This window comes from Coffea arabica, chromosome 7e, assembly GCF_036785885.1.
Source record: "Coffea arabica cultivar ET-39 chromosome 7e, Coffea Arabica ET-39 HiFi, whole genome shotgun sequence".
Lineage (NCBI taxonomy): Eukaryota > Viridiplantae > Streptophyta > Magnoliopsida > Gentianales > Rubiaceae > Coffea > Coffea arabica.
Window position 1 is genome coordinate 20,738,552 of NC_092323.1, and position 14,571 is coordinate 20,753,122.

The window sequence follows — 14,571 nt, forward strand, 5'->3', positions numbered from 1 at the left end:
AAGTCCTCTAACCTAAGCGTTCTGATACCACCTGTGACGACCCCACTTCTCCCAAGAGCGAACCCGAGGGTATCAGCGGGCCGCCTGCCTAACTCGCGCCAGGACTCGAAAACTTAAAGCAATAAAACTAGATAAATCGAAAGAGCACTAGACACAATATATACAATTTCAAAAGAGTTCTAATTACATTCTCCAAAATAGATATTCAGTTTACTACATCCCCACGAGTTAGTCACCGAATATATAAGTAGACCCGATAGAGGGTTCTTATACAGGCCATCAAAATAAGAAAAACGACTTAAACGTCTATCTAAGATAAGCACACCCAACTATACTAGTGTATGTGCCAAACTTTCCCCGCGTCGGCCCCTGCTAAAGAAAATAAAAGAAAATGGGCAAGCTATATGCTTAGTAAGTAAACAGGGGCAAAAGCATAAATTTCACGTAACCACATTTACACAGTAGGAGTAAAGCAAAAACAGAAAAATAACATCACATGATAAGGATACAGGTGGCTCCAAAGCCAAATCATTTGCCATGCGTGACCTCCTGCCGACACTCCGTCGACCACAAATAATGGTCCGTAGAACTCCACTTGTACTCCCACCGTACACCTTATCACCCTCTTTGGCCGGACACCTTACAAACTTGCTCGAGCGAACGAAATTGAGCTTGGTTCACAAGCTCGAGTCACAAACTTGGTCCACATACTCGGTGAACCGGATTCACAAACTTGGTGACCTCAAACCAGATTGGACTGACTTCGACCAACCCTAACCGGCTCGAATAGTCCATCTAAATCTTGAGATCGGGCCCCAAACTCACAAACTTCACAAGCTTCACAAAATTTCTCAAAAGTCACCCCGAGCCACAAGCTCAAGGGGTTTAGTTCCAAAATGATTCATATACATATGTCATGTACAAATATGTGTGCAAACTAGGGTTTAGGTCGAGTGCGATAAAGTACACCATCGCCTAGGTATCCTTTTCATACATATCGAAATACATAAGCAACTAACACATAAGAGCGGCCTGAATACTTACTCAACGAACAAAAGGGCAAAAGTACGAAATTTGTGCCGCGAAGAATAACTAGTAGGCCCCACCGGCTCCACCTAACTCACCACCGTTTGAAATAGAAGATTGTGTCACATAATATCACAAACGGCTACCAACATACCTAAAACAAGCAAAACGGCAAAATTGGCACATGCGAGTGCGGAAACGGCATACGGAAATGGGAATGGTGGCCTAATCGCTTTGCCGTCAAAAACTGTTTTGAACCTAAGCGAAGCTACGAGTGTTGGATCAAGGTACATGAGGTACCATCGCGAAACTAAGAGGAAGGGTTACAATTTTGATGAAGACACCTCAAACCGGATCTGAACAGAAATAGGTCGAAAGTATGGAGAACAGTGCTAGAAATTCGCACTTTAGAGTGACGGACAGGGTATGTTTGCTGGACCATAACTCCCAACTCACAAATCCAAATCAAGAAATTCCAAAGGCATTAGAAAGTAAAACATAAGGCTAAAACTTTGATGTTTTGACCAAGACCTGAATCCACTCAGAACAGAACGCAAATTGAGTGTCAAAGTATCCGTCAGAACTGTCCAGATTCAAAGGCAGTTCTGATGATCAATCTTGTTTTGATCATAACGGGAGCTACGGAACTTGGATTTCGACCCACTTTATACCATTTCGAAGCTAAAATCAAGATCTACATTTCTTATGAAGGAGTCAACACCCAGATCATATGTTATCAAAACAGAAAAAGCACGGTCAGAGGCTAATTTTAAAACGCAACATAAACTAATGTTCAAAACAGGCCTGAGCGTTATATCTATAACTCAGGATACACTAATCCGTTTAATCTGAAATTTTGCAGACACACTAAAGACATACGAGGCTACAACTTTCATGTTTTGAGGAACTTCTGAATCCATACGTAACATCAAGAAAAATGAAGCCAAAGTTCAGATGTTGAACTGCCCTGGTTTTCCAGATTTGCTGGTTTTGCGCACCGCAACTGTACAGTCCGTTTCTATGGTTCTTATACCAGATTTCTAACCAAATTCCTACCAAATAGCCATACATATATCAGCCTATTAGTGGTCCAAAATTCTCTCCTTATTTTACCACAAAATCACCAAACACTAACTAAAGTCCCTATCCTCACTTTATTTGTACTAATGAACTTGATCTAACGTCCAACTAACCAAACCCTAACCAACTAAACTCTAGCCAAGCTAAACTAACCTAATGGAGTCTAGGGTTCCATGATTAAAATCTGATTTTACCAAAATCTAACCATACAAGAACAATTAATACATCACAAATCCATTTACAAGCCAATTTCTCAATCAAAACAACTAAGGAAAGCATTAAAACAAGAAGCCCTAATTCTTTTCTTTTTTTTTTTTACCGAATTTCCAACAGCCACAAAGCAATAAAATTAACCATGAAACTACTCCATAATCATCTTACAATCCATAAAAATGTATAATCACAATAAGAGCATCACTTCCATAGCTTCAAGATTTAAAACCCAAAAGTTTAACTTTCAAGTAAGAGGATATACCTTCAAATAGGCTTTGTAGATGATTAAACTTCAATAATCAAGCACCCAAGTGGTTACTCCAAGATCCAAACTCAAGATGGAAGCTAAAAATTGAAGATTTTTGAAGAAATTTTCTCACCTTCTCTTGCTCTCTCTCTCGGCTCTACCTCTCTCTCTTTCTCTCCAAGTTTTGTCTTGTTTGTCTTGTGATTATCCTACAATTCCTAAGGTAATAAATAGTCAAAGACATTAGTAGATATTTATTAGGCTAACCAATCACATAAAAGTGCTTTATTTGTTGTTTTAACCCTTGCACTTCAACTTAGCTTTTATTCTACTCTTGCCCTCAAACATTTGATAATCCTTCAATTAACTCCATAGGTCATAACTTAATCTAGTCTAAAACATGTAATCACACTTAATTACTTCACTAATCACTTTCCAATCTTAATCACCTATACTTAGATATACTTTTTCCATAAATAAAACAATTAAACAACAACCTTTATAACATTGGCAAAATTAGGGTTTTTTTTTTTTAAACCCAACTTAAGCTTTCTAATAAATCATAACACTAAAGGTTTACTAATCTAGGGTTTGCTAACCATTTCAAACTTGCTAAACCTTTGTAAACTAAAACGAATCCTATATTTACTTGTGCCAAAACATACTAGAATACCGAACATGAACTATAGCTCGAACCTACGAATAATACATAAACTAGGGTTTAATCATAAGTAAAGTTAGGGTTTTCAATCTTGACCGAGAGTAGGGTTTTCTTCTTAGCCCTAAAACCCTAATCTTACCGCATCGAATAATGAATAACCCTATTATCAAACTTAAGAACTGACTGGGGCCTCACACCTTTCCTTTTTGTGTAATTCCTACTAAAATAGAAATACAGAGAAGCTAATACCTAGTCAGTAGTTACTAGTTAACATATCTAGCCTATGCGGGAATGCAAGAAGTTTCAATTGAGTTTCAATAGCTGATGTGGTGCATTCTCATTCACCAATTGATGGTAGTCCTCCTGCAATTGATTGAGTTGGTGAATTGAATTGAGGACAAAAATGAGATTTCACCTCCTTATCTACCTATCCCAATTACTAGACCCACGTAGCAGTGACCAGAAACCTCGCAACATCTTCTCCTCCAAATCCCAGAGGGCCGCCGTCTGCTTCTCTCGCCGATCCCTTCTCGCTCTCCCGAACAAAGAGTACGGTTGAAAGAATTGAATCCAAAAACAAGGAAGTTTGAAGAATCTAACTCGAGACTTCAGGTTCTTTATTGCCTCTTAAATTTATTTCCTTTCAATATTTCTTGATTTTTTTCCTCAACGTTTTCTCTTAGTTACCATCTAACTATGCCTGATTTTCTATCCATGCTTTCTTAGGAGACAGAGGCTGTCAAGAGAAGATCATTACCAAGAAAAATTGTATGTCATTTTGCTTCTTTGAGTTTCATTCTTCCAGATCTCGGGTTTTCACTATTATTTTTTATTTTTTGCACGCATTTTTAATAGTTCTCATGTTACTTATTTGTCCCTTTTTCTGGCCTTCTACGACACCTATACAAACTTATGTGATTTTCTATTATGTATGGGAAAATTGCTTGGTGTATTTTTTGGTTGTTTTGGATTCATAGTCTGTTCAAATTTTAGCACAATATTTTTGGCTAAAAACTTGGTGATTATTTTTGTGTAACATTTTATAACCTTTTTTTTTCTCATTTGTTTCCATTTTGCATATGAAAAACTTATTTTTCCTCCTATTCATTGTTGTCCACTTTTTGGGGTGAATTTTATAGGGGTAATGGTTCGTTTAGTGCCAGTGAGTCTAAGCTTTGGACTTTTAGCATAGTTCAGCTTTGGACAGGTAATCTGTTACACTTTATTTAGAAAAATATCTTAGTCAAGCTTGTATACTAATAATTAGTAGCTATCTCTGTCGATTAAGTTACTGTTGATTATGAGAAAATGATTAAGTTACTGTTGATTATTAAAGAATGGCGGTAGGTTTTTGGAGCTTGTAAAAATTTTACTCATGTGTGTCTTATTTTGAGTATTTTTGACGCCCTCATCTTCAAATGTTTTGATTTTAAATGATAAAACAGTTTTTTGCCAATTTTGTTGCAGGAGAGGGTATTTGATGACAATCCCGATTTTCATGTCCTTTAGAATTGCCATCAGCACATATCTCGTTGCTGATCTTTTTGTATAAATTAGAGAAGTCTGTTACTTTCTCTTGTACTTAATTGTGTTTTGGTACATTTCAATGTCAAGTTAATAAGTTCGTTTTGTGCTTTCTTTTTTTGAATATTTGGCTTATGTTTGAGGTACTATTGAGGTAGATTTAGCCCGAAGTTGAGAGTTTTGGTCCCTTTTGTAATTTATCCCTCATTCTTCAACTGGTGGATTATGTTTATTAGATTTAGTGACCCATGGTTTCTTTTCTTTTTTCAATTAATAAGACCTTTGTTCATTAAATCTTTTGCATCTCAGGAAAGTATTGTTGTGTGACCGATTTTTTGTTCATCTGATTTTGCATTTTTATGTTATTGTCCTTGCATGAAGAAAGATGACAACACCTACTTTCATTCTTTTTTGTTCTCTAAGGATATATACATTTGAAGCTTTTTTTTTTCTTTTTTGGCTAATAATAACGTTGTTCTTTTGATTTCTATCTCTCAGCTCTCAAATCCTTTGAATTCTTTCTTTTTGTCTTGCTATTGCTTTTGTATGAAGAAGATGAATTTATCAGGGTTTATCTGAAATAAAAGATGAACATTTTTCAGTAAATAGATTCGTCGAAAAAAAACATAGGATATTCAAAATACTGTTTGGGTAATAATTTGAGTTAGTAATCAAGGTGCTCATACCTGATTACCACAATTTCTTTATTTGGACCCACTGGAAGCCCCACATGTTCCTTTTGACTTTGTCCATTACTGAATAAAGTACATAAGACTTTCATTCAAAGCACATGGTACTGTCATGTTGGACATTCTTAGGAAGTTAAAACCTAAATGAGAAACACACTTGGCTTGAATGACTTAGTAATTGTTAAAGGCTTTTACTTTAAGGTACTTTCTCATGGTCAATTTCCTTCTATAGATATGACTAATTACATTGAGTGTGATCTGGATGTAAAACTTTGAAAAAACATTCAGGTGTTTAGTGCTTCAATCCTATTGTTTTACTTCCTTTTGTGATCTCACATAGGCTATGCTAGATTTCATGGTGTAACATAAGAATTATAACTGTCTTTATTTTCTACTAAATTACATATGTTTGTTACAGGCTGAGATATTAATATTTGCACCATCGTAGAAAAGGATTGTGAAATTTGTTTTCTCAAGGTGAATTTTATTTAGGGGCTTTTTTTCTGAACAGAAAAATGTTAATTTGTTTAGTGCAGATCCAAGGTTTTTTCTTCCTTTTTTTTCTAATAAGTGTTGTTTATTCTAAGTCTTTGTTAGATGAAGAAAAAAAAATAAAAAAGATTGCTTTTCTTCATTAAGCCTTGACGGTATGTTTTAATGCCCTTTTTTTTGTGTGGACAGATTTCTTCTTTTTTTTTCGTGTGAACAGATTTCTCTCCCTGCAGTTACTGTAACTTTCAGCCCTCTTTATCCTGTTATTAGTCTTTGGAAAAGTGAAGATGAAAATTTGTGATGGGATCCTATTTCCTTTAGATCCAAATTTATTTTCTTTTACTGTCTTGCTTTACTTATTCCATTATTACTGTTTAGAGTTTTTCTTTTGGGAATCATACACAACCAGCACCTAAAATTCAATTTCTTCTTTGCAGAATTCAACTTGGCCATATTATTCATTGTACATTTGCTGTTCAACTTGTAATTTTGCTCATTCCTTTTGTCTAGAGATGCTAGCCTTGTTTTTGTTTTTTAGATTTTGGTTATTTGTCAATCTTATTGATGGGTTGTAAGATTTACTTTTCTTTTGTTTTATGAACTCAATATTGACAAGGAAAAAAAATTAGTTAGTTTTCTTAGGCAATTTGTAGTTTGCCTTTTGTTTAAATTATTTCGGTTGGTAATGCCAACCTGGTCAGTTACTAGTGCCACTGGTAATGAAGATATTTTTTAAGCTTATCTTTGTGATGGCGATGATTCTTAAGCTTACCAGTGCCACTGGGGATGTAGTTTGATTTTGCCAACTTCAATGACATTCCTTCATGAAGTTTTCATGTTAGACTGGATGTATATTTTGTCAATGTAGTGAACTTACTTTTTTGTTCCATTTGATAAAACAATAGTTTGAACTAAGACACCTTTTGTCACAAAAAAAAATGGGTATAATTGATGTTGTTTTGCTCATGTCTTTGCATAAATCTTGCTTGTCTTTTTGTCCTTTTGCCAAGAGTATGGCTCTTTCATTAAATTTTTGTTGATTTGTACCAAGGGGATTGGCTTGAGTTATCATATTTTGGTTCGATTGAAAATAATAATAAAAATGGATCTACCATGCTATTGCGGTTGTGGACCTTACTACTATTATTGTGCTTAGATTATGTATAATTTGATTCTCTAATGCTTAATCTCAATAAAATTTTTGTTATTTAATTAATCTTACTTAGTTTTTATTTTTGGGGTGCTCTTACCTCTCCTTTTTTAGTCTATAAGATTTTATGTTTATTTTTTGTGATGCTAAGAGTTGCTGGCACAAAAATTAAATGGCATATGTGTTGAGAAGATTTTGAGTATGAGATAATGGTTTGTTTATCTTATCATAGACAAGAAAGCATATACAATTCTCCTGTCTTTATTGCTTTGAGTCCTATGTGTCTTGCTATTCTGCAACCATTACTATATTTTACAATTATATAGATTTTTGGCCCAACATATTTTCGTGTTGTTCATAAATTCCTGTTGAATTTGTTCATGAGCAAGACATTTTTGGTGTACATAGAAAATGTAAGGCAGCATTATGCGGTGATATATTATTTTCAAATGGTGATATATTATTTTCAAACTAATGACATTGTCATTGCTGTCCAATTAGTCTCAAAACAAAAAATAACTCGTCAGCAACTAGGCTGAAATTGTGTTTTCTCTTCATGCTTAATAAAATTACAAAAAATAACTACAAAGATTTGGGTGCACCTTTATGTAGTTTTTTATATTTAATAGCTCAATTTGAATAATTGGACGTTTCTGGGCAAGCTTGAAAGGATGCGCGGTGTTCTCCTATTAGTAATGGTCTACGACCAAGTAGGGGTAAGCAGATTCGGTTCGTACCGAATTCATAACCGATTTTAAATTCAATTCGGTAATTTGAAATCGGGTATTTGGTAATTCGGTACCAATTCGGTGCATACCGAATTCACCAAATTCTAATATGGTATAAAATAGATAATGAGATTATGAATTTGGTAATAATCGATTTCGAATTCAAAATTCGGTAATTGAAATCGGGTACAAAACTGCATTCGAATACCAAATTGATATATAAAATTATATAATATATAGATAAATGCTATTTAGTATTAGTATATACTACTAATACTTTATTATATTAAATAGGTAAATGCTATTAATAATAATTAGTATATGGTATTATCATCATATCATGTACTTATAATACTAATAATATATAATAATGTACAATATATTTATATTATTTTAGTATTTATTAATTGTTATATGACTACAATAATGCATAGTAATACATTACAATATAAGATAACTATAATACTTATTATTTTATACACGAGTAACATACTAACATGACTAGAATTAGATAATAATTAATACATATATGCATAATACTAAATATTAAACAATAAACATAATTAGTAATTAGAATTTAGATATTGGTAATTTGATACATCATTCATGTTTGAATTATTGAATATTTGAATGCGTAATCTATAACTTGCAAGTATTAGTGTACTCTAAATTTATATTACATACTTACTAATCTTAAGGCTTTAAGTATAGATAAGACAACTAAGCAGTGTAAGTGAATGTATATGAATTGCAAATCAATGTATTAGTGTATTGACTTTCACAATAACATATGTAAATAAATAAGTTTAATTTTGATTTGAAATAAATTATAAGTTTGTAACTAACATAACTTATCACTAATCATTGTAATTTGTAAGTTTGTAACTAATATTACTTATTATTAATCATTGTAAATTATAAATTTATAAATTATTACTAATCATTGTATAGTCTAAGGTTTATTCTAGTTTAAATTAATCACTTTTTACGTGTTCCTTAAATCATAAATTAAGGATTGTAGGTATAAGTGATCGAATAAGTTAAAATTCATATTATCTATTTACTAAGCTTAAAGCTTTAAGTATAGACAAAATAACTAAACAGTGTAAATGAATGCATGTGAGTTGCAAATCAAGTAAATAAGTTTTATTTTGATTTGAAATAAATTATAAGTTTGTAACTAATGTAACTTATCACTAATCATTGATTCATTGTAATTTATAAGTTTGTAACTAATATTACTTATTATTAATCATTGTAAATTATAAATTCATTGTAACTACTAACTAAATTAGTTTAAATTAATCACTTTTTATGTGTTTCTTAAATCGTAGACCAAGGATTTTAGGTATAAGTGATCAAATAAATACCAATTAAACCACAAAATGATTTGAACATAAGTAATGTGTTCAATTATGAATAAATTTGGAGATCAAATCAGTAATAATTTTTAAATCATTGGGGAGCATAATGAATGTATTATAATTTAGGAGCCCCAATTTATAAATTAAAAATTACAAAATCACTTCATTTGGGAAAAGCCGGATTTCATCTTCAACTGATGAAAAGTGAGAAAACAACCATTGCAAATTTGCAATATTGCATAGTGCCGTGACTGCCGTCACCTAGGGCTTTCACAGCACTAACACTCCCAAGTCCCAAGTCCCAATTCCCAAATCGAAGCTGCTCTCCTCCGCCTCTCCGGCCTCCGCCAGTCCGCCGCGCTCTACGTCTCCTGTCGGCTGTGTCCTGCCGTGCTGGTTCATCGCTGCCGAGTGTCGAAGACGAAGCACCAAGATCTCACTGGTTCATCACTGCTCATCTCTGGCTCGCTTAGGTAAGTGCTCCTCTGTTTTTGGCTCTGTGTCTCTGGCATTAAAATGGGCCAAGATCGACTAGGAAATTTGTTATCCTGAATTGATAAGGGGATGAAATCTGAGCTTCCAATTGCAAACTCTAACTGTTGTAGTAGTTTAGATTAGGTGTGATATAACATAAGCTTTGTATTTTATACACAAGAAAGCTCTCTCCAGTTGTGCAGCCATTAAAAGCTAAGGCCTTGGGGAAAAATTCCACCTTTTACCCGTTAGAAAAATTAAAAAGGAAAAAACTTGCTAAAATGAAAATTTTACCTCCTTGTCCGTGGAGATTCTCAATCTCTGGTGCACATCTAGTGAAAGTACGGCTCCAGAAGTTGTACCTAGGATTCTGGATATGAATTTTCTTCAATGTGTAAAAGAAGAAACATCTATGTATAAATAAGCAGAAAGGTCACCTTAATAAGCTCAATAAAAGTAATCAGCTCCTGAATAAGTAATGAAAAGCATTGGAGCAAGTCTAGAACATATCGAAGAGAGCAATTTAGCTTTTATAACTACAAACCAGTAGAAGGCCTACATATGTCTAGCTTCTTTACATATTTTCAGTCTAATATTTGTAGCTTTCTCATGGCTTGCGGGGGTTGGTAGTTGCTGAACTATAAAGATTGGTATTATATATTCTCTTAATTTGCTTCAGGGTTTTTTTTAACATAATAGATTAATTCAGTTAGACCGAATTCATTACTGTTTTCGAATTTGAAATCGGGTACCGCATGAATTCGGTAATGCCCAATTCGAAATTGAAAACGGTTTAGATTTCTATAGGTGCAATAACCGAAAAAATCGAATTCAGCGCACCGATTAACCGCATTTGCACCGAATGCTCACCCCTACGACCAAGTAAAAGTCCAAGGCCCAAGGGCCCAGGCAATAAGAAATTAGGAAAAGATTAGGATTAGGAAAAGATTAGGATTAGGAAACATGGCGGTTCAAATCATAAATATAGGTCTGGATCTTGATATAGCGGATCTCACTTGTACGAGGCCACCCTATTAACTTTCCCTCTCTCCTCGCCGCTAGGTGAAGAGACAGTTCTCCTAGCTGAGCCGCAACGCAGCATCTTCCGGCGGCAGCCAACGGCGAGGATATACTTCTCTACCTCTTTTTCCGGTGAGGTTTACTTTATCTCTCTTCTCGCTTTTTATTTATTTATTTACTTTTAATCTCACAAATTTCAATCTCTTGTATGTATCTGTGTTTTTTGGCTATAATTCTTAGAATATATTGTGCATTTTTATTTTTACGTTTGTCTACAATTTTTTAAACTTTTTCTTCAAAGCTTTGTGCTGGATTTACTAGTATACAATTACTGCTAATTAATTTTTGGTAGTTTTCTTGCTGGACTTTGGGTTTAGGGTTTTGCGTAGGGAGCATAGCAGGAAATAGCAATAGCAATGAGTCGTAGCTTAGGAATACCGGTGAAGCTTCTACACGAAGCCACAGGACACATCGTGACCGTAGAGCTGAAGAGCGGAGAGCTCTACAGAGGCAGCATGGTTGAATGCGAAGACAATTGGAATTGCCAGCTCGAGAACATCACTTTCACAGCTAAGGTACTCTCGTTCCAATGTTATTCTGCCCTTCATTAAGAATTGTGAAAGTGCTTTTCTGTTTCAGGTTTCTTTATGCTGCTTTCGAGCTTCTTAATGACCTTTTTCTTTCACTTTGATTCCAATGCATGATGGGCGGAAGCCTACGATGATTTTCTGTGGCAGGAAAATTGAAAATATGGGATGTTAGTAAATTAGAACTGAAATCTATTCACTCTTTAAGGAGGTAACATGGGTTGGGTGGTGAATGCTATTCAGAACACGAGGACAGTCAGTTGTATTTGTGCTCATAAATGATGTATATAGGTTTTCCTAGTAAGAATTTCATGTTTGTGGCATAAGTATTTTAAAACTATTATTGGCAATATGTTCTCATATAACAGAATTCTATCCAACTAAATTCCTAGTCGTGTATTTGCTTTTTTAAAATTAAAATTCTTTGATCTTACATGCAAAACCGTTCTTTAATGTGTATTTTTTTTTGTTGTGGGTAAGGTCTTTAATATGTGTTTTTATTGTAGAATTAAGCATCTTATTTTATAACGTGTCCTTTAGGTGTCAAATGCACGTCTCAGATTTTACAACAAATTAAGTGTCTTCTGCACACATGCTTTAGAGTTCACAGTGTGTCGGACTAGTTGGGGTTGGGGTTGTAAGGAACTTTTTGACTTGTGGATGCTCATTTATCGTACTTATTTTAACTGACAGCTGGTTTTAAGAGTATTCCCTTGACAATTTCATTGAATTTGGACCTGTCATTTTTGACATTCATGAGCAATTATTTCCAGTGCCATATAATTTCTTCTACACCAATGGCTACAGAATATAAGATCTCTTTTTGAATTGTTGATAGATTCTGAACGGTCTCTTATCCTTTCATGGATCTTTGAAGCACTGATATGATTTACATCTTTAGCCGCCTCAATCCTGATATTTTCTTTTTTAAACCTCTGAACTGAAGCAAATTAGCTTCAAGACTTAGTTGTTTTTGACTGCCTATTAGAGAGAGTTTCATTGGATTAAGATGTTATGTTGTGCCCTTTTGGCGTTTTTTAGTCTTGTGGAAGACTAATTTTGGTCTGTATCTTTACAGGATGGCAAGGTATCACAACTGGAGCATGTTTTCATTCGAGGAAGCAAAGTCAGGTACAGAAAGTGTAATATAAAATGTTTTCTGATTCTCTCAAGTGCTTTCTGAGTTCTGATCACGGGTAAAACAAATTTTTATCAGGTTTATGGTGATTCCAGATATGCTTAAGAATGCTCCAATGTTCAAACGTCTAGAAGCTAGAATCAAGGTGCTTTCCCAGTTTGCCCATGTGTATTAGAGTGTATTTGTGACCATCACAGCTTTGCTAACGCTTTTTATATTATCTTTTGAAGGGCAAGGGTTCAGCACTTGGCGTTGGACGGGGACGTGCTGTTGCCATGAGAGCCAGGGTAAGATCTATTTCGTGACTTTTGCATCTTATACTCCAAGATCATTTATTTAAATCTAAAAGTTAGGAATGACACTCCATATCCGTACTGTAAGCTCTGAAATGCATTATGATCTCTTGTCAAGAAAAGGCAATGCTGGATGGCCACTCTAGAACTGGGATTTAACAAATACTGTGAAACAAAGAGAATGTAGTTTTACGGAGCATGTAAAATGATTAGTTTGGAGAAATAGATAGTTACAAATTAAGTTTTGTGGAGTGAAGTTTGCCTGACTGTGCCATCCGTGTATGCAGGCTCAGGCTGCTGGTCGTGGAGCTCCACCTGGTAGGGGCGTTGTGCCACCTGTAAGGAGGTGATCATTCCAGAATATGATTGTAATCTTAAGAGCGTCAAAGCTCGTATATTATGCAAGGGAGATCATCAAAGCCATGTTCTGCTGCCCAGTTTGGTATAGGATAATATTCGGCCTTTGAGACCTTAAAAATTATGTACGCTTTTGAACTTGGCTAGTGCTCATTTAGAGACGTGGATGGTTTTTCAATTTACGCTTCCGTTTTAGCTGATTCTAAAATTTGATGCAAACCAAATCGATTGGCTGTTTGTTAGTAATGTAGCGAAAGAAGTCAACATGGGAAGTCGTATTCCGCTGTAACGTGGAAATAGCAAATTGCCTCCATTCATAATTACTTGTGCGGATGCAATAGCGAGCAATGCAATAAGCTTTTTGAAAAGGATGGATCCAGAGTTTGAATGATTATCAGGATTGCAAGGCCAGGGAGGAGAGGTTGGTTTTTGGTGGTGAAACGGAGTTGATAATCCGGACTTGCGTGTACCTTTTCATTAATCGCTGCCCTTGCTGCTACAGAAACACCTTTTACTGCCTTCTGGTTGGAAGATCCAAAACTTTGTGGTTATATTGAATGAGCGGTCATTAGGCAGATTATTTGTGCCTCTGACAAATTGAACTACCTTTGAAGGAGACATTAAATTATGCTAATTGGAACCCGAGCCAAGTCATGGCTTTTCAAATGAAATGGAGCAATTCTAACTCAGATGTTTTTCGGCCCAGTGTGCACCCAAACAGACATTATTGCTTGAAATCCTCCATTATTGAGAAATCTTTCTTCTTTCGTCTATTGATTGAACACTATGACGAGGTATAGCCTGGATTGTACAATTCCTTGTCCGTCTATTTAGGCATGGTCATGGTTCCATTTGGAACCGGGAACCAGATTGGAATCGGACTGTTTGGAATCGGATCAGAACCGGAACTAGAACCATGGAACCAGAACCGTGGCAGAACTTTGGATAAAGGTTTTGATTCTGGTTCTCTAAAAAATAGAACCAGAACCAGAACCGTTAAAAATAATTAATATAAGTAGTGAGATAATTCAAAAAAATTAGTTGTGTTTAATAGGTTTTAAGAAAGTTTAAATTTTATAGACTTTCTATATATTTTACTAATTATTTAATTATTTCTATTCGTCTAATGTCTATCATTATAATTTGTAAGTATTAAATTATTACTTAAATTTTTTTTTTTTACTTATTTGCTATCAAAAAATGGCAAGTTTTGATGGTAGTAGCTCATCTTCAAAATCAAGCAAGCAAAAAAATTATTTTTTGCAATATTTCTTCAAATGAAATCTTCAACATTGATGATTGTCCAACTCAAGAAAGTCAACACATGACAACCATTTGATAGTGTAATGTATTTTTTAATTTGACAATGTAATGTACTTTTCATAAAATTTGTATTGTCTATTTATTACTTCTTACTTTGTAGAATAATAATAAAATTAAAATATGATCGTTATTTTGTATTTACTTTTGTACATTCTATTTGAAATTTTAAATATATTGTTATATTCGTATTAAAATTGGTAAGGAT

General features: G+C 34.3%; 1 protein-coding gene across 2 annotated transcripts; it reads left to right on the forward strand.

The window, feature by feature from the left end:
* Positions 1 to 9,365: 9,365 nt before the first annotated feature.
* Positions 9,366 to 13,251, forward strand: LOC140011053 (small nuclear ribonucleoprotein SmD3b-like). Of its 2 annotated transcripts, none has more exons than XM_072059033.1 (7): positions 9,366 to 9,647; positions 10,711 to 10,800; positions 11,046 to 11,243; positions 12,334 to 12,386; positions 12,472 to 12,538; positions 12,624 to 12,680; positions 12,974 to 13,251. In XM_072059033.1, exons 3-7 carry the CDS (start codon positions 11,085 to 11,087, stop codon positions 13,034 to 13,036), a joined length of 399 nt encoding a protein of 132 aa, XP_071915134.1. In that variant the 5' UTR covers positions 9,366 to 9,647; positions 10,711 to 10,800; positions 11,046 to 11,084; the 3' UTR covers positions 13,037 to 13,251. The 2 variants fall into 2 exon arrangements, with proteins under 2 accessions (XP_071915134.1, XP_071915135.1); XM_072059034.1 differs by having other exon boundaries at positions 9,386 to 9,647; positions 11,021 to 11,243.
* Positions 13,252 to 14,571: the final 1,320 nt, after the last annotated feature.